The sequence below is a fragment of the Brachyistius frenatus genome, unplaced genomic scaffold (genome assembly GCF_029030835.1).
Source record: "Brachyistius frenatus isolate BFR_SWC_R1_liver_20210118 unplaced genomic scaffold, ASM2903083v1 Contig_2, whole genome shotgun sequence".
In the NCBI taxonomy this organism is placed as follows: Eukaryota; Metazoa; Chordata; class Actinopteri; family Embiotocidae; genus Brachyistius; species Brachyistius frenatus.
The window spans coordinates 6,391,186-6,418,829 of NW_027210601.1; the positions used below are offsets into that span (position 1 = coordinate 6,391,186).

Below are 27,644 nucleotides of genomic sequence, written 5' to 3' on the forward strand. Positions count from 1 at the left end.
GGATAGTTGAACAAGCGTGTACTGGAGGCAGATGGACAGGGCATCCGGGCCACTGCGCCTTGCTTACCATCTGTTCCACCTGGCTTGGAGAACATCTAGCGGCCTACTGTTGTGTAATGCGATTGGCTGCGAGTCAGAGCCGGAACGGGGCGGGATGACTAACTCCAAACCTTCAAATGTACAGATCAGATAAAAATTACACTGCACCACATTTTCAGGGAGGAAAAAGAGTTTTTCTCTCATTATTTATTTATACTTTCATATACTTTTTACATTTTTATTTGGAATAATATGTATCCGGAGGAGAGGAATGATGGAGCAGGGATGGGGGAAGGGCATATAGTGAAGGAATGTCACTTTCTTCTTCTTTTTTTTGAACCCATTTAATTACAAGAGCATCATCATTTTTAACTCAGTCAATGATATTCACAGTCCCATTAAACAAGCTACAACAAAGATTTCCTAAAATAGAGGCTGACATATAAAACTAGCATCTTAAACACTGTGGTGGATGTATAGTATCTGGGGGGAGGATGGGGGATGTATGGGATGATTGAGTAAGTGCAGTAAGATAAGAGACAGGCAGGATTGGGAGGGAACTCTTATTGTGAAAGGAATGTGTGTATTAAAACACACCCGTGAAGTGTACAATACACACGCATACACAACATACACACAACAGTTTCTACACAATCATCATGCTTCAACAGGACCTCATGTTTTTTTTTATTTATTTTTTTTTTTTTTATTTCAGCATCACGGTATTAGAAACACTAACCACAAGTGGGTCAAAAAGTGAAGAAGGTAGAGTCCTTCAAAGACAAAAAAAAAAACTGGGTTTCCATTTTAAATGCAATAAAAAGCACTCTATATTCTTGGAGCCACACTGAAAATTCATTACAGGCTTCAGACTTTTTTTTTTTCCTTGGGGGGTGTGGGGGGCATCACATCTCTGAGAAGCTGGGCAAAGCATTAGCATTTCCATCCACCTGGGCCACAATAGCCTTCACAGCAAAGTTGCCTTCTCTCTAGACTACAAACCCTATTTGTTTCCCTCCAAAACATGGTGTAAACAGAAACTCTTGAAGAGTGTGGCGGACGAGCCGAGAGTGCACTGCACACAAGCTGGAGACAATCCAGAGAGAGATACTGGCAGGCAACAGGCCTGGGTGAAACACACAAGATTGAACTGTTCCGTTCTTTGCGGCTCGAAACACTCGGTTGGATCTCGTCAAATTCTTGAACAGGGATGATGGTTTGTAGTTTGCGACCCATTACTAATTATATTAATTATCCACACTCAAGCAAATCCACATAAATCATGAAAAACTAAACTGAAGAGCAGAAAATGAAATAAAAGCAAATCAAGTCGTCAGATTTGATCGCAGGCCTGCTAGTTTTTGATTGGCTGATAATATTAAGGCAGCAAAGTAAAAGCATGGACAGTAAAATGAAGTTAAAAAAAAAAAAAAGAAGAAAAAATGGTCTTTGGTGTTCTCTACTGAGAAAGAATGACAACAAAGGATAAAAACAGCATTTTCACAGATGCCCCGTCAATTTCTAACCTGTCTGAGTTTCCATGAGGAAACACTTTCTTCTGGTAAACGTGAGCTCTAAAATCAGGTGCGCACTTAATTGATCCCACATTTAAAAAGAAAAAAAAAGAAGATTATATGACATTACTTCATCCGCAGGTACATAAAAACCCTGCACAGTGCAAAATAATAAATGCCCCCTGATATTGATTACAAGTAAAGAGGAAAGTATTTTTTCATGGTACGAGGTGTGCAACAGCATCATGCATTAGATCACTTATTGTTACATGAGACAACGCGGGGAGGCAGCGGGGTCTGAATTCAACCTGGTAAAGTCCAAAGACTTGGTCCTAAGAATATGCATATTGTTGAATGATTCCTGAAGAAGTCTGTTCAACACTTCAATGTTTATTTTGAGGGTCATTTTTTAGAACATCTATACAATATCAACCACTTTTACACTCTGCTCTCAAGGATCACAAAACATCCATGGACTGGCGGGTGAGGGTGGGGTTGGGATGGAGGTGGAGGGGGGGGGGGGGGTCTGTGGAAAACAGCGCTCGTGTTTCCAGTTAAACGCTCTTTCGGGTTTTAAAAGCGGTTTACCTGCATCACTGTTATATACTGTGATAATAGCACCACTCCAACAGATAACACGGCCTTGCTACGAATACGAGGAATCACGAGGAAACGGCGAAAAGGGGACAGGTACTAGTGCTGGCCAGGATGATTCCTCATACAGTAGGTGAATGACAAAGTGCTGATTTTCCCATGACTGGATACTGATGGGCAAGAAGGTGGGCGTACGACTGAGGGCATTTCCTTGTGATTCAAATGTGAAGATGCAGGATTGGAGCGCAAATAAGGTATTTCCTCAGTCACGCTGCAAAAGAAGGTGGTTCTTTTCACTGAGACGCCGTTTCCTCGAGAACCAAATCTGGAAGTTTTGGTGCTGGTTTATGTGGGCTGGTCTTTCTGCAGGGCTGAGATGTCCAGAGGAGGAGGGGCCCGCCCGCTCCATTCCTTCAGCTGTCCGTCCTTGAAGAGGATGTTGAGGGCGGGCAGGGGGACGCCGGACTCCGCCGGCGGCTGGCTGAGAGGATTTGACACGCCGCTGTCGAGGTCGGAGGGCTGGTTGCCGTCCTGCCAACACAGGACAAAAGGTCACAGATCAGAACACCAGGCACAGAGGATGATATGTGAGGCAAAGGGACGTTTCTCTGGGAGGAAAAAGTTGGGAAGGGCTAAGTATAATGATTCCTGTGTGTTTGTGGCCTCTTCAAAAACAAAACAAAACAAAAAAACATCCAGCCATTCAAACACCGAATTTGTGTTACTGAAAGTTAGTGGACCAAACATGCAGAAGGCACGAAGAGGCTCAATTACTGTATGAATCAACTAATTCAGGAAGATGTGTGACGGAGCAAACAACACACGGGAGAGATGTTTACATACATACTGTGCATGTCCTTCCCTTCTCTCTTTTATTTATTGACTACCGTTTTTGCTTCCTGCTTCTCATTGTCTTGTTTTTTCTCCTCTCTCGATCCTCACACACCCTCACAGATTGACTGAATCACACTCGCATACGCAGAGACATCTGCAAATCAATACCCTCATTTTCATATCAACCTTACTCTCACATAACCCCCCCCCCCCCCCCCCCCCCCCCCCCCGCCCGAGTTACTGCACTCGGATTCAACCGTGATGACTGTCTTTCTCTGCTGCTTTGTTTGACACCACATGCTCAACACCCACTTCATGTTTTCTAAGCAAATGTTTTATCTTTCATTTTTTAAATAAATAAATAGCACATTATATTTACCTACAATGAGAAGTCTATTCTTAAAGTGGGTCATCTCACGATAACGGTATATTCCAAAGTTTAGATATTCATCACGATACTTATTAAATAAAAAGGAAATGTATAATAATAGTGTACTGTATTAGTCAACAAATGCCGATTCAAAACGAAAGGTTAAACGATAAATGGTTTAAGTTTGGAATGTCAAAATCATGCCATATTTCTAAGATAAAAAATATACTTTAATGCCGCTCATAAAGGATGTCATGTCCTCATTTTTCAAATTCACAGCTTAAAGGTTCAGTGTGTAGGATATAGGGGCCTTCATTGGCAGAAAATATATATGATATTCATAATTTGGTTTTCATTTGTGTTAAATCAGCTGAAACTAAGAATTGTCGTGTTTTTGTTACCTTACAATGAGACCTTCATAGCAACATAACGAGCGGGTCCTCTTCCACGGAGCACATCATTTTGCACCGCCATGTTTCGTCATTTCAATTTATGAAACGTCGTATCATAAATTGAATCCTAGAGAACGACTCAAATCAAGTCTAATTGTATTCATTTTTATGCTTTTTATCAGTTTCTTATGCTTTTTATCTGTTTTTATCTCATTTCTTTTCTATATTTTGAAATATTTCTTTAAATCTGTTTTAAAGTGAAACACTGCATGTAATTATCTTGCTGTGAAGCACTTTGAGCTGTATTCCTTGCATGAAAGGTGCTATACAAATAAAGTTTATTATTGTTATTATCATTATTATTATTATTATTATTATTATTATTTCCTGTTACGGGTATATTACTTGCTTTTACCCACTTAGTCATTATATGCTGAATTACTCATGATTATTGATCAAAAATCTAATATTAATAAATATTCTGTGAAAGCACCGACAGTCATCTCTATGGTATTGTAGCGATATTGATTTTGAGTTCTTTGGTCAAAGTATTGTGATGTTTGATTTTGTCCAAACCTCGCAGCACTAATCCTACAATAACATATTTATGGTTTTCTCCACATTGTACTTCCAAGCGCGACAGACGCTTCTCTCCTAAAAGCGCAGCCTCACGTGGTTTGTTGCCTGGTTGGAAACCTGAGCGCATGACCATGTCACACAACACGACACCGTAGCGATCAAGAACCACATTGAATGAACAAGTCTTCTCAATAGATTTGTAAATGACTATCCATCCTTCAATCCTGATGAATTCCAACAAACTTCAACTCTAAAATTAAACTCGCGACTTGGCGCTATTTTGATATTTTCACTGGGACACAATGTTTTCTTTTCAGATTGAATTCTCAAGTGGCGACCTGAAGATGCAGCAGAGTGCTTTTACCTGGTACGACTGAACGAAGCTCAGCACCTTGAGCGACAGCTTTCGGCTCGAGTGAAGGAGCTCTTGGAGGCTGAAATAACAACAAAGCCCAAGTTTAGCACGGTTACACTCTTCTCAACGTCACAAACAACAAATTACACTTTTGAGGATGTCGTGCATTCTTTCTTTCTTTTTTTTTTTTCTTTTTTTAAACCTTTCGTTGCTGAAGAGTTTGTGCGAGGCGATCTTTCGACACACTTTGCGGTTGAGCTCAGAGCTGAAGAGGGGCATGCCAAAGCACAGCTCAAGAGGGACCCACTCATCTTCAGATGAAAGGGCTGAAAGAAAAGAGATTGGCAAGGGAGAAGAGGAATGGGCATTACATAAATTATGAGATTATGAGACATTGACAAGGACATCCTGGGGTTGAATTCAGCATGGAGTTCGTCACACTTTAGACTTACCCCTCTGACATCTTTACCATCTCTTCCAACTCACAAAGATATTCTAGTAAAAAACACAAACCTTAGCTAAAAAATATATATATTTTTTTTTTTTTAAATACACCTACTGTCTGTCTTTCCTTTGCTTTCCCCATTGTTTTCTTCTGTCACGAGTTCAAAAGACTCCGTGCTGCCGTTGGTGTCCAGACCTCCACCTAGATGGGTGTCTCCTTGAAGACAAGCAAACAAATTTACATCAGCATTACATGCTGTTTCTGGGAAACTGATCAGACCTAGATTAGAGCTTGAATGACCTTCAGTTAAGAAGCAGAACTTTTTGTCTTTTGCTGTGTAAACACTGGAGGATTCCCTGTTCAAATTAACTGCGCGGTGTTCTATGTATAAATAGACGCTAAATAAAATCTGTAAATCTCGGGGCAAAGGCTACGACTGGTCGATCCGCCTCCATTAGCAAAGGCTACCACAATTAAAGCAACAATTATGCAGACAAACAACATAATGAAAGTGGACTGTGAGCAATATTTATCTTATTTGCACCGTTAGTGCCATTAGCCATCACAGAAAAGGACATTGTTCCTAATTCAACTATCTGTCTCGTCTGTCAAATGCTAACATAAGAGACATCAGCGCACGCGCGCGCGCACACACACACACACACACACACACACACACACACACACACACACACACACACACACACACACACACACACACACACACACACACACACACACACACACACACGCAGTCACCTGTACCTCTGCACTCAGTGCTGTCGCTGGGCCTGCGACGGTGCCTGTTGTTGGAGTTGAGCATGGTGATGTAGCCGCACTGGTGCTCCAGATCCACCTGCTCCTTCAACTGCTGCAGCGCCTTGTGCACACACATGTTGGAGTAGGAGAACTCTGTGCGGGAAGCAGACAACACATCCAAATGGGAGTGAAGTGTCACCTTGAACTCCAGACAGGCCAAAAGCACTCATTCCCAATGATGAATAAAGCTCCAATAGTTCTATTAATAATATCTGCCGCGCATGACCTTCAGGAATCGTGTCTTTCCCAAGGTTGTTCTATTCTGAAAGCAGGCATATTAAGAGACTTACACGTTACTCTTCAGCTCGACACAAAAATGTACAAAGAAAAGGATTTTAGAGGATTCAAATCCTTATTACAAAGTTTGACGAGTTAAAACCCTCAAAGCAAATAACTGAATATCTGAGTCAGCAGGGGAAGGACCAAAGCACCTCTGTCAAAACCATTTACACACAACATGACACTGACATAATTCTAATGTTGATATTAGCAGCATATAATCACAAAATTATCAGATAATAAGCTATTACATACCCAAAACCAGCAGGTAACACTTTACCTTAACTTTTATCATTTATAATAAAAGCACCATATAAACATGTAGTTGCAGTTTTAATAAACAGTTTTAAGTGCCTTTTCATGTATTATTTAAATGTGTATTTGCAACAGCTATACAGTTATAATCAACTATATTTGGAGAGGGTACTATCAGGAATAGGGCCCCTACTCCTTTGTGTCTAAAGGAACCAGTTGAGGTTGTTTGGGCAGATTCCTCCTGAGCACCTTACGCTGGGGGTTTTCTGGACGTATCTGACGGGTGGGAGATCCTGAATTAGACCCAGAACATGCTGGAGAGTTTATACATCTCATCTGGTTTGGGAAGGATGTGGCGTGATGCTGGGAGAGGGCGTCTGGACTACCTGGCTTACCCTGCTACCACTAAGACCCAACTTCAGATAGGCAGCAGAAAATGAGTTAATGGACGATTTCATATTTAACAACTACATTAATAAATGCTTAAAACTCCCTCATTTCTGGGGTCTGGTTTATATGTTTATATACTATCTAAAAATGCTAAAGGAGGGTTGTGGCTCTATTCACCATGAAGTTTTCAAGTTCGGGTTGGAGCTGAAAAAACCTGGTAGAACTTGACAGTTTCACATTCTCTTTTGTCTCCAATGGATTTTACAATCGCCTCTCATTCAATGCTAGGTACATAAACATCCATTATAAGGGGTCATATTTAATTTTCAGCAGGTTTTTTTTATTCTTTTTTTTGTTGTTGCAGGAATCAGTAAAAGAGGATTTTTGATTTGGGTTTGTTGGGGGGGAAAAAAGTGTTTAATTGACAGTATTATTGTTTATTTCAAGGTTAACACCATAAAACATGTAATAGCATCACATACTGTATATATGTAAGTTACTCAAGGCTTTCTTACCTCCCTTCAGATCCTCCTCATCAAAAGGGAATGGGATGTGAACCGTTTCTCCGTGACCATGCATACCATGACCCTGAAGGTTACACACACACACACACATACAGTTTATATTATACTGTATAAACACGCCATGGTTTACACATAACTACAGTGACACTTGGTTCAAAATACGCAACACGTGACATCAAAGGCACCCTCCTCACTCCTTTTACCACCACTCCACTCTCATTCAGGTGTCAAACACCTCCACCCATCAGAATCAGGAGCCCCCCCATAAAATAACGTTGCACTGTTCATTTCATAGCACCTGATACTTTCTATTCATCACAAGCTGTATTTGTTTTTTGTGTGTATATAGTTTGTGTGTGTGTGTGTGTGTGTGTGTGTGTGTGTGTGTGTGTGTGTGTGTGTGTGTGTGTGTGTGTGTGTGTGTGTGTGTGTGTGTGTGTGTGTGTGTGTGTGTGTGTGTGTGTGTGTGTGTGTGTTCATTGGTCTTATTTTATTGAATACGTATTTGTCATTTTTTCTTATTGTCACCTTTGTTTTCCTAACTTTGTTTCTATGCTGCTACAACAAAATTTCCCCACTGTGGGATTAATAAAGTCTAAAGTCTGAAGTCTATTCAGTTGATCCTGAAAATGAAAATTGTCCATTACTATATCTCCATGTCTACATTTTCATAAAACATCTACTGCAGAATATATTCCCCATCCAGAATAATATGTTAAATTACCAGGCTCCACAGGGAATATTTTATCTGCCAACTCCACTTGTCATGTTAATCCCTTCCAAATGGGGTTTAAAATAACCTGAAAACCCTCACAGGGAAATGCAGCTAATTTACCTGGATTAGAACAGCAGAGTGTGTGAGGGCGTCATTCAGCATCGTCAGCACGTTGGACGTAGGGACGACTCCGGGGTCGTGACCCCAAGAGGTGATCAACAACCTGTCGTAACCCTGAAGACAGAAAAACGGTTAAACGATGGAAATGAACAGCAAAATAAACATTAGTAAAGACACAGGTACAAAGAAATGTTTAATAGCTCCTTTAGTAACACTTGTCATGTTTTCTACACGTAGGCAGTGTAAAATGGTTTAACCAAAGGGAGCAAAAAAACAGTATTTCTCTTCTCTAATTGACACGTAATCTTGTCAGCCTCCCACCATGCTAACAACCAATTAAAATAATTAAAGTTCCACCCTGCCGCTGATTTTACATGCCAAGCTTTTAGCGTGGCTCTCGCTGACTGAGTCAGAGCTTTAAGATGAAATCATTAAGGTGTTATTCTTTTCTGTTAGTTTAATTAATTTCAGCCCTGAAAGTGGGGAGAGAGTAAATAGTCTGTTTGTTACTTTGGTTAGGTTTCTCGGGGAGAAAAAAAACATTTTAAATAAATAAATTGTCGATGTAAATTGATGTAGATAACGAGCAGGAAAATACATGTTCGAATGTTCTCATAAAGTTATCTATTTCTATGATGTTACCGGCATTCGCCTGAGAATTTAGTGCATCTATTTATCTTCCGTTGCCTGTCTCGCATTCCCAGGATAGTTAGGAAAATTCCTAGAGAGCTGGAAATGCAGGTGCACGGTGAAGTACGACTGCAATGCACCAGGTGCTTTGTTAAGAGATGATGGTTAACGGGGACAAAGGAGGCAGCCAGTGCTCTGATTACGAGTCCCTCTTACCGACCGCAAGGTCAGATCTGTGAAAGGTTAAGTGTCAAAAGAGAATACTGATGATACTGCTGAGACCAGGTATTGTTATTAATATGAGCCTTTGTTTTTGGTTTAACTTACACACCTGATTAATCATTAGTTTGGGCTAACCTGGAAAATGTCCGGCAGTTTGCGGAGCCTGGAGCCTTTGGAGAGCAGCAGAGATGGCGGGCCTTGGCCAGTCACATGGTACAGGTACAGCTTGAACCAGATGGAGCTCACCTCAGGGATGGCGGGGCCAATGTGCTGCAGGGAGAGCCAAATACACACATGCACACATGCATAAGTGTCCAGGAGCAGAACAAATGCAGGCACAGGCTTACATACTTGGGCACTTTTCCATCTCATTTCTCACAAACACACACTTCTAAGTAGCAACAAAACAACAGAGACAAACGAGAATAATTGGGTCTGTGTTGTTTTTCTGAGAGGAATAAATGTAGGCTTTTATTAGAGATGTGAGCAGAAAACAAAGACAGGAATTCAACGAATTCCACTTCGCCGAGTCGCAGCAGTGTGAGAATAAGCAGCAGCGTGAATGGCACAAGAAGAGTTTAACTTCTTTCCCTCTGCCTTTCTGAGCTCAGCTAGAAGGCTGGAGTGTGGCCAGGCGGGGGGATTACTCATGAGCCTCTCCTCCCTTCCTCCCTCTCTCTTTGTGTAGTCTTGTTGTTGGGGCAACTGCAGGCTGAGCGCTCACAAAGCATACACACAGTTGCAAATCACGCCGGGCACACAAAGTGTGTCCGCGAGGATGGAGGGCAAACACAACCCATCCGAACACAAACACACAGAATGCTTTCATATCCTAATACACAATCAATATGTGACCAAACATCCCAGCATGGCACACGGTATCCCCTCTGGTCTCCCTCCCTCCAGCGTCATACCTGAGGCGTGCAGCTGCTGATGGGTCTGATCTCATTGCTGAGCGGTGCCATTGAGACCAGCAGCTTGTAGTTCTTGTTGAGGACGCGGCTGCAGGTGGCCTGGTCCAGACCCAGCAGGCTCTCACAGCGCAACATGTCCAAAGGGAAACCTGTTGAGGGGGGAAAAAAAGAAAAGAAAAGGAAAAGTCACAACCTCTTCACAAAACAGGCTTGGAACCGAATACAAATGAGATGAAGAGATTCATGCAGTTTGCATTGTCATGTCTTCGTTAACGTGATTGTAACCATTTGGATAAAGTGCATTTCGTAAAGCAACAGTGCAACATTTTGGCAACCTGTAGTCTCCTGTTTACTGTGTTTTGTGTCCTTGACTTGGAGGACATGAATCCCACGCAGCACCGCCGCTACGTACATGCACATCATGTGCTGTGTGTAACCCATCTGATCTTCGTGCATTCAAACAAATGCAACAATGAAAGGTTTTAACTCGCACTCTCAAAAGATTTTGGTCGTAGTCTGGAGCTTCTACCTTCTTTGACTGTTTCTTTTCTTTTAAAACAAGTTTGACAATTTGGGAAACAGACTTATCGCTTCCTTGCTGAAAGTTAGATTAATATAATTAGAATGTTGATCAGCTGCCAGTTAGTTTAGCTGAGCAGAAAGACTAGTGTTACACTATAAAAAACATTTTTTACTTTCATCTGAATACTGTGGTGGCAGCGCCTTTGGCAATGACTGTCAAAATCATGTATGGGATAAAAAAAATTATCAAATTTTTTACAGTGGCATTGTAGTTAAAACTTCCTAATCAGGTCACAGAATCTGATGGGTGACAGAAAATGATGATGACACATCAGGTGATGACTCCTGATAAACACATTTTCAGCTTGAAACTTTGAAGTTGCACAGTCACAGTACGACAAACAAAACCTGCAGACTGACACATGACCTGAAACAATGAGCCCCTCCAGAATCGTTTTTTCAGTGGTGACTTTAGAATAATCGCTCAACGGAAGAGATGATTTGGTTGATTAATACCATGTTTTATTGTCCTCAAAAAAAGAGTGAGACCAACTGAGAAAGTTGGTAGCATCATTGCTACGAGTGGAAAAGTTTGTCTTGAGCCAAGCAAGGGCAAATAAAGATCCTGGATGAGCAACTTGTTATTATCAAATACTGTCAAAGCCCATTGGCGTCTCAGAGATACGCCTACAATCCTTCTGTTGAGGAAAGATCCTGATTTGGGTTAAAAGAAGTAATTTCACGTAAGTAGCGTGACGCACATGACGGAAGACTCTTTATGCATGTTACCAAAGTTAAACATGTTGCTTTACACAAATAACTCACTTATGTTACTTAAAATAAATCCACGCTGACCTCTGCTTTCTTACGCACTCTGACATTAGTCTTCATGTTGAAAGTCCTGGCTTTGTCCCACACAATCACCCCCGACCTCCTTCTTACGCAGATTTTGTCACTCTTTTTACTTCGCCACATTAATTCCTTCTTTGACCCTGGTCGTCATGGTGCTGACACCAAATAGTACTTTGTGCGTAACTCTGACGCCAACAGCTTTGACTAAAAGCCAGTACTCGACACCCTGGCAATGAGAACGGGCTACGATGAGAGTGGATGCATCAGACTGTAACTTGGCTGATGAGCTAAACGCACAGTAAATATTCTCTCTTTTTTTTCTAGATGTGGTGATAAGAGGAACATGCTCTCCAGACTGACTTGTGAAGGGGAGCTTCTCAATGGACACAAGTGTCAACTCTGCATTCTTGGATTTAATAGTCACTTCTTACCTCCTGCAGTAGAATGCAGTAAATCTAAGAGATGAGCGTGTCGGTGACCCGCTGACAGTAACGATTAACTAATAAACAATTTCACGGATGTATGATGCAAGAGCTGACAACATTTATTCCATGATGTGGATACGAATAGGGACTATTCAGAAGCCAGTTTTGCAAATAGATTGTTTCACAGACAGAGTTATCACGCTCTGTATTTTTTTATTAACCCCAAGTAAACTTTAAGCCAAGTGAAGAACGCATATTTTTAATTGCGACTACCGGTAATTGAGTTTAATTATCGCCCGCAACCGACAATGCCATTGTTTTATTCATTCTCTCCATTTCTCTCTATTCAAAAATAACTATTTTTTTTATAATCTAGTAAGGATAAATCCAGTCATCTCTCAACCCGGACAAAGCTCAGAAGATCTTTTTTGACAAAGCAGACAGTTGTTGCATCACTGCACCCTGGTCGTCGATCCTAAACAAGACCCAACGGGACCAGCAGAAAAAGCCTGGAAGGGACGCCAGCTGCTGGAGTGAACACCTACATCACGACGCCAAACTCCAGGCCCTCAACATCTGCACGGAGGTCCGCAGGAAAGGGGGTTGTCTGGGACCACCCTCCAGTAGGCAGAATTTATCCGAGTACGCTGATCCATTGGGTTGATGTCTGATAGCTGATTTATCCAATTCTAAATTCATAATCTCTCATTCATGTTAGGAACTAGCTCCGTTTTTAATAACCGAACTATTATTCTTCCCGCAATCACTCAGAAAGGATCAGAAATCCTGTTCATGACATCCATGATCTACACACTACAATATATATTCATAGTTTATTCTTGGTGTAAATGTTGTTCAATAAATGTCCTTATAGACTAAGTGCTTGTTTTTCTGTGTTTCCTGGAATATATTGAAAGAAATCCCTGAATGCAGAAGTCACGGTTCAGACTACGTTGACCGATCACTTGTATACAAGTCTATACAGCCTATTCAAATTTAATCCGGATTCTTTCTGATAGACAGAAAGTGGTGCCCCGAATATGATTCTAATCCGCTACAGTTATCATGAACTCTACGCCTCCATGTTAGATAATGTCAATCACAATTCAGTTTTCTATCACATCTTTTCTAATGCAGTGATTACAAGCTGTTAGCTTGAGTGCACAAATGTATTTTTGTTGGCAAGAAATGTTTTCTTCACTTCCTAAATGAACAGTCATCATTAGACTCTTGTATCATTAGGGGCTTATTTTAGCTTAAGCCAGCAGCTCCCACTGGGCTCACTCCTCAGCACAGCAGCAGCTTGAGGAGGACTGAGAGATAAGACAATCAGAAGTGAGGCACGCAGCCAAACCAAACAAACAGCATCTGGTGGCACAATGGTAGCTACGTGGAAACTCAGAGATTTGCTTTGTCAGTGTTGGGGAGGGGGGATTTCTCCGCTGCTCCCTCTAGAGACACAACTGTATTCATGGAGTGTTGCTGTGTTGAGTAATTTATATGAGCCTATTTAAAAAGAGCCACAGCAGACACCAGGAGATAGTCAGCCAACCTCTTTGTGGTTGTTCACTGCTTTATTTAGGAACCATCACATAAGAAAATAACATTAAAAACACTGTATTTAGTATTGATTTTCTACAACCACAGATGTGGCTGAAGTGGTTGAATAGTCATTTAAAGTAGTTGTTCGCCTCGACTGTGGTATTGACAGCTCAGAATATCTTCTCAGTGACACAGTGAAGATAGAAATTTAGATAAAGCGTCAAAGAGCTGCTGATTTGCTGAAATTTAGCTGCAGATACATCAGATATTTATCTTGATTTTTTTTTTTCACATGCATAAGTATATAGGCTTTTCACTGAAAATACTGCAATTAATATTACATGCATTAAAACAATGAATATACTTTATTAAAGTTATACTCAATGTATTATGTTACAAAATAAAGGTGTGTTATATGAAGAGCTTTTGTCTGGATGCCTGTGTGTGTTAAAGCTCTCTTATCTCATACACACTTTTATTCCACTTCCTTTGCTCTGCGCCGGCACTTCACAGCTCCAAACTTAAGTTTGGCTCTGACTGCTATCGTGTGCAGATTGGAGCATGATTTTGATACAACCATCACAAAATGTTACCTCCATTTAATCCTACTTGATGTCAACTGCTGTCAGAAAACTAACTACAAAAAACAAAGTTACAGCACAAAGGGAAATAAGTGCAGACAGCAGACAACAATATGATGCAAGTTTCTATTTTGTTAGCTGGCTGTGGAGGTAAGAAAGGAAGTGACAACTATAACCAAAATCAGCACATCAGAAAACCCAATCTGGCCTTCAAGCTGCCTATTTGCCACGTGTATAGACATGTATGGGGTATATGGTGTCTTGAGTTTTAAATGTAGCGACACAAAGTGAGAACGACAAACAGGGTGTGACTGCACAATTACCTATATTTGGGATATCAGGTCCCTGGTCCTGAGTGAGTTCTTTGTTGTAGCGCAGGAAGAGAATGGTGTTTTTCAGGGTCAGAGCGTGGTCAAAGTAACGCTGGGCTTCGCCCTCTGCTGTGCTCTCCACCTGAGGGAAACAAGTAGTTACAGGTAGGAGTTAGTGTGACCGTGTGTGATGTTCATGCGAGTATGTAGACGTGTCTGTTAAAATGCAAATGACATTTTCAGCTGGGGTTCTGCTGAACGCATCACTCAGGAAAGACACAAACAAATCTTTGTGTTTTTTGGTTTATATTGCTGGTCTCACCTTCTCCAACTCAGCCAGGAAGCTGTCGAGAGTCTCGTCGGACAGCTTTCCCACCTCAAACATGGTCACTGCATGACTCTTCAGGTTCTGATAGGACGACAACACAGAGGAATTTAGATCTACAGATCATGTTTTAATAATAATTCTGTTTCTATTAAGCTTTTCAACACTGCAAATCTTTGTGTTTGTTTGATCATGTTCACATGCATGCCCTAACCGGAGACAGGTTGCCCATCATGAGGAAGGCTGTGAGGGTTGAGTCAAAGAGGAAGGCGATCCTCTTGGTGGGTGCAACAGGAATGCTCAGGCTGCTAACGCTGGCTGTGTCGGCTGCAGAGACATAAAACGAAAATACATAGAAGAAGAGAAACACTGATTACAGCAAATTGAATAGCACAACTAAATGTCAGTTGTTTATCTTAAATTGAGGGATATTAGCTTGTCTTTTTCAAATGGATTATCTGTAACTAATTTACATGTAAATTTTGTCGCTCAACGGTCACTTTTATTATATCCAATTTGTGGGCAACTGAACGCTGCCAGCTTAATGTCCATAACAAAATTACCATCAGAACAAAAGTAAAACCCATTTTAGACAAACACCTATTAATGTGAGAATGACTTTCAGAAGCATGTGTGAGCTTACTCAGGGATTAGTTAGCGCTTCTGCTTTGAACTCCTGAAGTAGAATTCATTGTTTTTGTGTGTGTGTGTGTGTGTGTGTGTGTGTGTGTGTGTGTGTGTGTGTGTGTGTGTGTGTGTGTGTGTGTGTGTGTGTGTGTGTGTGTGTGTGTGTGTGTGTGTGTGTGTGTGTGTGTGCGTGCGCGTGCGTGCGTGCAGACAGACCTTGGTCTTCCAGGCTCGTGGTGTCTGTGTCGGTGGCTGAGGAGCCTCCCTCCATGACCGGACTGCCCTGCTCCCAGGACAGCAGCATCTTCTGGGGGTCCATGGTGCTCCTACAACAGAGCACAGGTCCACAGTGACTGAGAGAAAAGGCACCATCAACACAACCAAACAATTCAACCCAGTGTAGCAGTTTATAACATTTTGAGGAACGGCTAATTTAAACTCGTTGAACATTCATAGGATTTTATTTTTCTTTGAGGAGAGAATAACGATTTACAAGACTGATGTCAGTGGATGAATGTTTGTTCCGGTGACAACTATATTTAGGAATCATCAGGATTTTTGTTTATTTATCTAAATGTAAAGAAGATCTTATGCAGATCTGCAGCTCTTTAAAAAGCGCAAAAATAAAATGTAAATGTAAATGCCAGTTGAACTGGGATGTACTTGAATAATGAACATGCAACACATACTTGAGTCTGTTGACAGAGGGGGCATTCTTCCAGGTGGGGTGGAGCTGGTCTGAGTTGAACACCTGACCTTTCTTCACGGCGAAGCCGAGGCGACAGTACATGGACACGGCGTTCTGATAAAACACAGGAGAAACACAATGACATCATTAGCCAGGTTCTCGGATACTAAATATAATCCTAGCATTCACTTGAGTCATACTTCAGGTAGACGATAAGAGAGAGCAATGAAAAGGGAATGAAGGCGGGTAAAAGTGGGTTGCTGCATTTACTCTGTGAATTATCTTGAGACTGTCACAAGAATATTGATATTTTTATCTCTGTTTTGTGGTACATTTCTTTCTGCATGAATTGGAGCACTGGACTTTTAGAGCTGATACACAATAGGAAGTTAAATAAATTCTGAAATCTATATATTAAATGAAATGTGTTTTTAAAAAAACTTGCGACAAAGATGTGTAATGAAGGCAGGACATTTTACAGTTACTGTTTCATTGCACTGATGTAATTTTGGACGATAAAGTTAATTCTTTAAATTAACTTAAAAAAAATGACATTAGTGCAATGAAACAGTGAACTTCATTTTCATAAAAAAATAACTATTAATTCAAAAAAGAAAGAAAAACATTAGCAGAGCATTACAGAGCATTATGTTCTGTAAAATACTTTTATAGATCAGCCAAACAACAAATGGGTTCGACTGTAGTTTGAATGCTGGAGTAACATCGACTCAAAATGGTGTTCTTGCAGTCAGAGAAGACGACATCACCTTTTTCCAGTTCACAGCTGACTGAGCTTTGGTTTCAACTACAGAGCTTCCTCCTGCTGTAGTTGACTCAACTCACGCTACACTGTCGATGTTTAGGCAGGTATCCACACAATGTTTTTAGAATTCTGGGTTGGATAGCGTACTTAACGGATTTACTCTTTCAAATCACAGCATAATAAACAGGCAGCTTAACAAGTATTCTGTTTGCTTACAAGACTAAAAAGCCCTTCTATTTACAAAACGCTGTGTTGTGAAAAGTGTTGACTATTTCAGTGCTTTCGACTAAATGTGAAAGATGGATGAATGTTGTAACAGTCTAGTCCGATAAAATGTAAGCAATTGGATTGACAAAGATAGTTTGTTATAGGAAGGCAACTTTGAAAATATACAATTAGACATCAGTGTTTCATTGTACGGGTCTAAAGTGTTTCGAAACTGCCTGATCACTCTGATTTATGCCCAACAGGATCTACAATAAAAAGTCATCGACCAGTTTAAAAAAAACACAAGATAAAAAGGCAATACTGTCTGGCCATTATTTCCTTCATTTATACATCGTCATCATTTACCATCGTGTTAAATCTTTTGTTCACACTGAACAGGTGACCTCGGTCAAGTACAGTGGACTTAATTGCTTTCTCCACCTTAACATTGTGGAGGGGCAAGCTGAGGTCAACCAGCCATCCTCTTATCACATCAAAAGAAGCACTGTGAGGAAATTTCTTTCCATTGACTCAGGTCATTACACAAGTTTGACTCAAGTCCCGATGCTGAAAGTTTTGAACAAAGGAGACCTTTCAGACATCTCAAACATCTCTGCAGTTACAGGGTCTCTGCCGGAGAATTGCTGCCTTCAACCACTTCTCTTAAGTGCAGTTTTTGCTGGAATGAGATGGGACTGTGGGACAGGCGGAAATTCAGCTCTTCACACCGGAGGTCCAAACACTGGGAGAGAGTTTGTCTCTGTGTCTGATAGAGAGTGAATAGGAAACTGTGGGGAAACTGGGTCAAACTCGAGCACCAATTCAACTGGAATGGTGCCGCTGGTAAGAGTCATGGGGGCATGATGGATTTAATCTGAAACAATGCGTGTGTGTGTGTGTGTGTGTGTGTGTGTGTGTGTGTGTGTGTGTGTGTGTGTGTGTGTGTGTGTGTGTGTGTGTGTGTGTGTGTGTGTGTGTGTGTGTGTGTGTGTGTGTGTGTGTGTGTGTGTGTGTGTGTGTGTGCACCCAAAATGAAACAGAAAAATTGTCCGGAAACATCATCTTTCATAGTGCTACTTTTATAAAATGACAGAATAGCTATTCATGCCAGTATCTAACTGTAATAATATCATGCCCTTGGAAAGTAAATGCCTATTTTCCAAAACACCAAGCAGCAAAAAAAAAAAAAAAAAAAAGAAAAAAAAAAGGTTGCCCCCTTTCTTTGATTCATACCGTGTGCCTATAAAAACACAGAAAGGACAGAAGGATGACTAAAACTCTCCTCAAAAGTCAGTGGAACCAGAGAAAATTACATCCCCATTTTGTCGGTGTCAATTTTGAAACCCATATTTCCCAGATCTACCGTTTTTCCATCCTCCTTCAAAAACCAGCAATTCAGTTTACACATTAAAATCCGATCCTCGTATTGGTGGATACCCACCTTCACCAGGTCCAAGTCGATCTCCAACACATTTGCCAGCTGAGAGCCACAGAGAGGAGGAGGATCAGGAGAGGAAAGAAACAAAAGTTCATCAATAAACACACACAGACACACACTGTGTTTTTACGTTCAAGGAGCACAGCAGCTGAGTATAATGAAAGATATTTCTAAAGCCCACCTCCGCCACGTTTGTCTGCTCATCAATGGACACAAAGATTTTGTAGAGAAGCGTCTCAAAGTAATCACCCTGGACGCGGTTCATGACAAAGCCTTCCAGCGGGGGCACTGAGAGACACAAACGGTGACCAACAACTGAGCAAACATTTCCACAGATTTTCCTTCTTTTTTTTTTTTTTACACTGAAATGTCTCTATTGCACTATTAGGCATTGTTTCAGATCAGTGCAAGGCCATTACCCATAATCCTTGTATATGTTCCCACAGCTAATGTACGTTGAATGTTTAGTCAACATAATTACATGAAGGTTGGTGTACAGATGTCACAGTGTTACAGGAACCATGCAGTCCTCACTTAGAGACCCTGAAAAACAGCTTTTCAGCCAATGACCCAGCGTCAGTGTGGAAAATCCTGAAAACCCTGATGAATCCTGAACATTGAGCGCCAAGAACACCGGGAACAAGAACAGTTTTTATCCGCAGGCCATCACTCTGCTCGACACATAACATCTTCAACATCACTGGAGGTTTTGCACTAAACCCAACCGCATCAGCAGCATTTGCCCCATTATTGAGGTGTATATATTTGTTTCTTAGCTATATATATATATGTCAATTTACAGTACCAGTCAAAAGCTTGGACACACCTTCTCGTTCAATGGTTTTTCTTTATTTGTATTTTTTTCTACATTGCAGATTAATATTGAAGACATCAAAACTATGAAGGAACACATATGGAATTATGTGGTCAACAAAAAAAGTGTTAAACAAACCAAAATATGTTTTATATTTTAGATTCTTCAAAATAGCCACCTTTTGCTTTGATGACAGCTTTGCACACACTTGGCATTCTTTCAATCAGCTTCACAAGGTCGTCACCTGGAATGGTTTTCAATTAACAGGTGTGCCTTGTCAAGAGTTAATTTGTGGAATTTCTTGCCTTCTTAATGTGTTTGAGACCATCAGTTGTGTTGTGCAGAGGCAGGGTTGGTGCACAGTTCTATACAGTGAATAGGCCTATTCGACTACAGTTCTCATCCATATTATGGCAAGAACCACTCAACTAAGTAAAGAGAAACGACAGTCCATCATTACTTTAAGACAGGAAAGTCAGTCAATCTGGAAAATTTCAAGAACTTTGAATATATCCTCAAGTGCAGTCGTAAAAACCATCAAGCGCTATGATGAAACTGGCTCTCTCGAGGACCGCCCCAGGACAGGAAGACCAAGAGTTACCTCTGCTGCCGAGGATAAATTCATTGGAGTTACCAGCCTCCGAAACCACAAATTCACAGCACCTCAGATTAGAGCCCACATAAATGCTTTGCAGAGTTCAAGTAGCAGACACATCTCAACATCAACTGTTCAGAGGAGGCTACGTGAATCAGGCCTTAATGGTCGAATTGCTGCAAAGAAGCCACTACTGAAGAAGAACAACAAGAAGAAGAGACTTGCTTGGGTCAAGAAACACAAGGAATGGACATTAAACCAGTGGAAATCTATACTTTGGTCTGATGAGTCCAAATTTGTATTTCAACAAGACAACGACCCCAAACACACCTCCAGGCTATGGAAGGGCTATTTGACCAAAATGGAGAGTGATGGAGTGCTGCGTCAGATGACCTGGCCTCCACAATCACCCGACCTAAACCCAACTGAGATGGTCTGGGATGAGTTGGACCGCAGAGTGAAGGCAAAGCAGCCAACAAGTGCTCAGCACCTCTGGGAACTCCTTCAAGACTGTTGGAAAACCATTCCAGGTGACGACCTCGTGAAGCTGATTGAAAGAATGCCAAGAGTGTGCAAAGCTGTCATCAAAGCAAACGGTGGCTACTTTGAAGAATCTAAAATATAAAACATATTCTGGTTTGTTGAGCATTTTTTTGTTTACCACATAATTCCATATGTGTTCCTTCATAGTTTTGACGTCTTCAATATTAATCTACAATGTAGGAAAAAAACCATACAAATAAAGAAAAACCATTGAATGAGAAGGTGTGTCCAAACTTTTGACTGGTACTGTATGTTCGTCTGTTTTTTTTTGCACACAGAGAGAGAGAAGCTACAACTGGAGTCAAATTCCTTATATGTGTAAACATACCTGGCCAATAAAGCACAGACAGACACACAGACACACAGACAGAGCGATGTACCTGAGATGCAGCTGTCATCAGATATGGGAACATCCAAGTAGATGAAGCCCCGGTTGTACAAGCCTGCAGTAAAAGAACAATAACACTCTGTTAGCGTAATGGCCACTGCTGTTGCCATGTGCAGACAGACAAATCTCAGTACACGAACTAAGTTATCGAACTCTCTGTGAGCAGAGGAAGAACCTCTCATTTAAACAGCTACTCGTATGCAGATCGCCCTGCGTCTCCAGTATTTGAATTCTATTTGCTCCCACTCAGTCACCAGCACTACAGAGCAGAAGTTCATCACTGTCAAACCCTTCTCTAATTAACATTTAAACTGCGTGGACACAGCTTCAATCACCGAGCTTCACCTTTGCAATTAAAGTGAACTTTCGTTAAGTTTACAACAATGCCGTTTTTTAAAATGATGAATTTACGTGCTGACGCTCACTTTTCTGAGTGCATAGATGCATTCACAAAGTATGGAAACATGCAGTGTACTACAAGTACCTGCATGATGCACTAAAAACAGTCCAAAAAAAGCTGGACAGTTTCCACACGGTTGCCGACTTGACTACGTGCGATACTGTATGTGCAAAGAAGACCAGATATGATACTCACTTAAGACCACATTGTACTCCGTTGACCCAGCCAGCTGAGGACCAGAATCTATCATCTTATCAATGGCTTTCTTCTCTGCTGGAGAACAAATCTGCAATGTAACCCAGTTAAGAGACAACATTAGAGCAACCTACCAATATGCAAGAGTTTGTTTGAAAAAAAAAAAAAAAAAAACACCTTCAGTGAACAACAGTGTTCCTGCAGTCTCTGGAAGAATGAACGCATCGTTGCACCCGAGTGGAGTCCTTTTCTTTTTTATTCTTGTGAAAGGGAGAGGAGCTGTTGGGAATTTGACCGGTTTATAATTTTCAGTCGGGTGAGAACTACACTTGCAGTGCAAGGGCTCATGAGATGAACAGCTGTAGCATGCTGGGTAATGTGTACAAATTTGAATGAAAGCTCAGAATAAAAATCCACCAGCATAGTTCATTCACTCGTTCAGTTTGCAGGTCACCAATACGTGCAGTTAAAAGTTAGGAAAAATTACAACAATAAACCAGTCCTTGCTTAAGTGATACAGGAAATTAAATAACTCCACTTCAATGAACCCTTAATTATTTCAATATTTCATGTGGTTCTCTCTCGTCCTTCCACTACATTACATTCATGTCTAAATAATAAAATATCGAAATACACCTACCGGTATAATTCATGTCGTCGTGCTCACAAGATTACTCTAAACTTCCCTCAAACCTCTGCAGCTCTCCCTAACCCTGTTTGTTTGTTGACCGTCAAGTACATCAGCATCCAAGCCATGTGCCTTTCTCTCTCTCTCTCTCTCCTACCCTCCCTGTCCTCTTTTCACTCAGGTTTCTTTGGCCCATCAATCATCCTCTGACTTCCTCTCCCCTGGCTGTCAGTGCCTCATGCCAGATTATTTGGATTTTTTTTTTCCACCCCACCCCCCCCAGAGGATCAGCTTTCATCTCGTCTCTCCCCTTGTGAGTGTTTGTGTAATATTTTCGGGGTCTTCATGGCAGTGAGCACGTCGTGCCGCTCAGGTCTGCTCAATTCTGCGATGCCTAGAAGTTGCTTCATGTCCTGCAGGATCATATTTGTCATTTGTTTACAGTTTGTCATCTCAATTGTGAAATTAATCTACTGCACGTCCATTGGTCCCCCTCGGTTGTTCTTCCTGGCATTTCTTTTGTGTTTTGGAGGGAGGGAGAGTTTCGCCTTTTCCCAACTGACCGGACAGATGGTCTTGTATGTTGCACAGACTGGAAAGGCCCTTGGAGGCAAATGAGTGATTTGTGACGTTGGACCAAGTAAATATAATTGACTTGACCTGACATGCATTATCAAATTAGACAGAACAATGGAAAACAAAAGAGTGAGTGTTCAGTCGCACCCTTATGTCGTCCTCAGTGATGTAGCCCGTCTGTGCCATCCACCACGGCTCCACAGAGATTTCCACTGGTTTGGCCGGCAGCAGGTCTCGCGCTGATTTCCTGCGGAAGAATTTCTGAAGGAGGAAACAAACGGGGAGGCGATTAAAAAAAAGCTTTGCCCACCGGCAGGTGAATTGAGGTTGAGAACCGTGAAGTATTCATATTTGTATTACAGTGTCATGGAAACGGATATAAAAAATATCCATGTCTTTGCAAACAGTTTGAGTATGATAAATATCACAGCAATTTTAGTTGCATTTATGAGGATGTTTTTAGATTTTATATTGGAATGACAATCAGGGAAAATATTACTGGATTTAATAATCAGTCCTCCCTCATGAATTTTACACTAAATGTGCATAAACAGACATGAAATCTATATTCATTGCATGGTTTGCTTTCAATTAATTATTATTTTATCTTAAATCTGAAACACATCTTACTTTGGAGGACCTGCACTGGTTCATCAGGTCAATGTACTGGTTCCTCCCGATGCCTAGCAGCCTCAGACCTGAGGGATGAAGGGAAAATGAGCAAGTCTGTGAAACTCAGCAATTGCTCAGCAACTGGTCGTGAACTTTTAATGGCCACACGTGAACACCAGAGCAAATAAATCTGTCTGCAGTGTAACTGCAAAGGTATCTCTGGCATTTTGCAGTTACAACCTTGGTTGAAAATTACAGCAAGAAGCAGAGTTCAATAATTCGTTTTTTTGGATGGTTCCAACTTCATATTGGAGTTATTTCAACAAGCGAAACAGCTTCACAAGTTTTGCAATGTAACAATGACTCATCAAAACAAAGGCAGTACGTCCGCACAAATGCCTGCACGCCTCCCCTGAGACGATCCCCTGATTTACGCACACACACAGTGAAGGACTACTAATCCTTCTACCAACATACGAGGAGGGATCTATACAAGATAATACAATGTACATTCATTTTTACCTGTAATTAAATGAAAACATATTTTCGGAGAAAATTCAGGCCTGTATGGCAAATTTGGCTCCAAATGTACCGTGTACTGCACAGGCTCAGACGGGGCCGAGCAAAATGTGCTGGAACGACTGCCAGCGCAAACAGGAACAAGTAAAGGGTAGTTCGCAGTTCGACCTCCTAACGTCACAGAATCTTGCACGCGCATCGTGCTGCTTCGCCGAGACACAGACACAACACACAAACATCCACCCACGTAAAAACGCTTTCACACACACACTCTCGCTGCCTCTCCATCCGCCCACTTTCTGCATGACACACTTCCACAGCTCCTCCAGGGAGATTAGAGGAGAGAGGCCCCCTCGGAGGACGGCTTCGACGGCGTGCTGGCAGCCTTCTGTCTCCACAGCATGAAGGTCCATACTGCCAGGACTCTGTCGCTCACTGAAGCCAATGCCAAAGCCTGTTTCACTTGACAACAGAAAGTCAAAGAATACAACAACTGCCCGTGGACCAGACTTTCAGCTCATCTCATTCAAATTACGCAATAATTGCTGAGGAACACAGGCCCTCCCCCTTAGTGATGCAGCGACACAGAAACTGCTTATTTTAAGGCAGGAATTGCCATTCATCGTGAAATGGGATATCAGCTAATCAAAAACCTTTTGCAATTGCTCTTGTTTGATTATGGAAACACAAAGCCTTCCTTTATGTTTGTAAAGTATGTAATGTTAGTGAATGGGTTTGAAAACCATTTCTCTTAAAGCAACAACGTCCCTCTGCAATTTGTTTGCTATGTGATAAGCCATAGTTTGCTTTCTAAGAAGAGTCAAACCTCCAACATTCAAAAAGAAAATCACAGCCAAATAAAACACACTTGGAAAACAACAGATGCATCTGTCAATAAACTTGTACACCAGCAAACAACATATGCTACTCCTGCCTAAAATCTGGAATTCAGGTGCTAATCTTCATCTTCATCAAAATACAAATGGCCACATTCCCTAATCGTGGGAGGCTGTAGCTCAGACGGTAGAGTCGGTTGAACACTAATTGGAAGGTTGGGGGTTCGATCCCCAGCTCCTCCTGTCCACATGCCTAAGTGTCCTTGAGCAAGACACTGAACCCTAAGTTGCTCCCAATGGTATACCATCAGTGTGTGAATGTGCTCCTGATGGCAGCACCTTGCATGGTGATCTGTCTCATTAGTGGGTGAATGGGGAAAACCATGTTAAAGCGCTTTGAGACCGAAAGGTGATAAAGCGCTATACAAGTACAGACCATTTAATAAAACCACGTTGGTTTAATTTATCTTTCAAATGTGACGTGTTGGAAAATCAGTTTCCTAATAATAGAAAAAAGAAACAAGGCACAAACTGAATAAATCAAACTGCCAATTGTTTTTCTAATTAATTGGTTGGGCTGAAAAATATCAGAAAAAAATGTCCTCGCTTTGTAAAACAAAAAAAACAAAGAAAAGCAGAATACGCTCACAACACAGATGCTGAAACAAATGAATGTTTGACAATTTTCCTGGGAGAGATAACTCACAATTAACTAATTATCAGAATAGCTGCTGATTAATTTTCTGTCAATCAAATGATCCTTCAATTAAGCGCTAGTTTAATTATAGGTTGTAACAGCGAGAACTGAAGAACCGATACACACTTTGAATGCTAACGCAAAATCATGAAACCCTGAGGGATCTGACGTGGCCCTCCAACGACCTCCTGACCCTCGCATTTATAAAAGCTTTGCATCTCTTCATAGTGATTGCGCTACCACTCTGAACATTGAAAACCAAACACAAAGTGGGGAAAGATGTGGAAAAAAGACCAGAGACACGGAGACAGCAAGTGGAAGGTGAACGAAAGCTCAGCAGAGTCATTTCAACAGTGTGCGAGAGAAGTGGGATAGTGAGGAGAAAAAGACTCACAGTCAGCAGCAGTGAAGTTGGGCAAGGAGTCGTAACTCTTCTCACTGTTCATTATATCCTGGAGGAGCAAGGAAAAAGAAATGAGACAGGAAAATGAAGAATTAAACTAATTTTTTTCTTTCATTGCTGTGTGCCATGCCTCTGATTAATAACAGGATTAGCAGATATGGGCAACCGTGCTAATTTCTACAACCCATTCTCATTAAGTGCTTAAGACGGATTATCGGTATATGACATAGCCCTGGGCAATTTAGTGGTCACGAGCAAAGCTCAGTCACGTCCAGTTTAGCACGCATAGGAAGGCGGGTGAAGCCCTTTAAAATGAGCTGAATACTCAAAGGGTTTGTCTTTATTCGTGTTTTGCGAGTAAAGTGAGAGAACACGTCAGTCACATCTGTCCTAACGATAAGGGAAGTACGCTAAATGTGGAACCATCGAATGTGGCAGCCAGCACCTGCACGCAGTGTGTAAACACAGAGCTGTGAAGTAGTGGAGATACATCTGTCAGCATTATGAAAAGAAATAACGCAATAAACGTCTCGGTAATGAGCAGAGAGGTAACTATATTTCGTGAACAAGTCATAAAAGTAATAGCTAGTGTAGACATTCTGTGCGTCTTTACAAGAGCAACACTTCCGTCGGTGTGAACACATGGGCTCAGTCATTGTAATCTAATTGAAAATGTCAGAAGTCAAGGAGAACCCGGCTGCTCCGACAGACTGGTTCTCTGTGAGCCCGGCTGTGCCAGCCTCAAACAACAGACTGCGCTTTATCAGTGAGTGTGAGCCGTCATGCAGACAATGCCCAAACTGACTGCAGAGCAAACAGCAAAGATTTTCTCTGGGTGTTGTTTGCCCTGGGATCAACTGCGTCTCCCTGAGCTGGCATATGAGGTTTTGCTTGACGCTGACTGACACCTAGTGCCCGATTGGAGCCAAATCTATCAACGTGGCAAACACATTATATTCTGCACTGAGGGTGCCTTCCCACCTCTGTTTGGGCTCCGACTTTGGAGTTTTGTGTTTGGCCCAAACCAAAATAGAAGGCGTGAAAGGTCCTTGAACCATGTTCAGGACCAAAGGACCAAAGTTTGGTTGGATCAAACTGAACCATGGTTTGGTCTTGGGACTTTAGGACCAATTGCAGGAAGTTGACACAAGCTATTATTGCCCATTGAACAACAGAAGAAGAAAAAGAATCAGAAGAGAAGTAAACATGAGCTGCAGTAACATATGAGGAGACTATGACTAGCGTGAGACTAAAACTAACTGGATCAAATGTATACAAAACATAAACCTTCGGCCCTTGTTCTGGACTTTCAGGTCAAGAAAACGCCGGAAATCTACAGAATATTTTAGAGATTTCATCCATTTTTCCTGTTGTCAAATACTCTAAATCTAAAGCAAGGTTATGTTGACCACATTTTCTTAATTGACACCATTTTTTAAGTCATGATTCAATCCTTCTAGGAAATGACACGCCAATCTATCCTCCAAACAAACAGCAGGGAGTCGTAAAAAGCTCAGGTTGTTCTAATTGCCACGTTTACTTTGGGTTCTTTGTTTCCACTATAACTGTCATTTCTGAAGTTGTCTCCAGGGACACGAAAACTGACATTTAAATTGACAGAGACTGGATGTTTCCAAACCAATTAGAAAATCTTTGCTGCTGCACAATAAGGATTCCTGCTCTGTTCCTCCGAGTTTATCCGGGCCATTGTTCAGAAGTTGATTTAGCGGTAGATGTTCAGGCGTATGGAAAGCTGCTGACAGAGATCATGATGACAGGAAAGTGTTTGATGCCACATTCAAATGAAAAGTTTAAAAGTTTTCTCACCTCCATGATGCCTATGTAGTATGAGAAGGGAGTGACTCGTAGCCCTTTGACCATGATGTCAGACAGGTGGTAGGGGTACAGCATCAGGTGGTCCCGGCTGTACTTAAGGAGCTCCTCGTAATACTTGCGCTCATCCTTCCGCACGTGGCGCACTGCTCGTAAACACACACACACACACACACACACACACACACACACACACACACACACACACACACACACACACACACACACACACAGGGCGGTCGGGAATGCTCATATACTAACAGTTTCAGTCAATCTATAGTTGATCAATACAGGTTTAAAAAAAAAAAAAAATAAGGCACATTGATCCAAGGCA

General features: G+C 41.4%; 1 protein-coding gene across 2 annotated transcripts in view; it reads right to left on the reverse strand.

Annotated features, from left to right (window-relative positions):
* Window positions 1-211: 211 nt before the first annotated feature.
* fam91a1 (family with sequence similarity 91 member A1) overlaps window positions 212-27,644 on the reverse strand; it is a 29,141-nt gene continuing 1,708 nt past the window's right edge. Inside the window, exons 3-24 of one of the 2 annotated variants that reach the window (XM_069696464.1) lie at window positions 27,305-27,456; window positions 25,469-25,526; window positions 23,041-23,108; window positions 22,558-22,671; window positions 21,207-21,297; window positions 20,604-20,666; window positions 18,453-18,559; window positions 18,275-18,313; window positions 15,865-15,977; window positions 15,392-15,501; window positions 14,763-14,875; window positions 14,546-14,632; window positions 14,236-14,365; window positions 9,991-10,139; window positions 9,212-9,346; window positions 8,225-8,338; window positions 7,381-7,453; window positions 5,888-6,034; window positions 5,237-5,338; window positions 4,880-5,003; window positions 4,687-4,756; window positions 212-2,678 (exon numbers count right to left, since the gene is read on the reverse strand). In XM_069696464.1, the coding sequence (XP_069552565.1) occupies window positions 2,493-2,678; window positions 4,687-4,756; window positions 4,880-5,003; window positions 5,237-5,338; window positions 5,888-6,034; window positions 7,381-7,453; window positions 8,225-8,338; window positions 9,212-9,346; window positions 9,991-10,139; window positions 14,236-14,365; window positions 14,546-14,632; window positions 14,763-14,875; window positions 15,392-15,501; window positions 15,865-15,977; window positions 18,275-18,313; window positions 18,453-18,559; window positions 20,604-20,666; window positions 21,207-21,297; window positions 22,558-22,671; window positions 23,041-23,108; window positions 25,469-25,526; window positions 27,305-27,456 (2,345 nt within the window). In that variant the 3' untranslated portion in view covers window positions 212-2,492. Of the gene's footprint in view, window positions 2,679-4,686; window positions 4,757-4,879; window positions 5,004-5,236; window positions 5,339-5,881; window positions 6,035-7,380; window positions 7,454-8,224; window positions 8,339-9,211; window positions 9,347-9,990; window positions 10,140-14,235; window positions 14,366-14,545; window positions 14,633-14,762; window positions 14,876-15,391; window positions 15,502-15,864; window positions 15,978-18,274; window positions 18,314-18,452; window positions 18,560-20,603; window positions 20,667-21,206; window positions 21,298-22,557; window positions 22,672-23,040; window positions 23,109-25,468; window positions 25,527-27,304; window positions 27,457-27,644 lie in introns of both variants that reach the window. The other variant, XM_069696455.1, reaches the window with a different exon arrangement.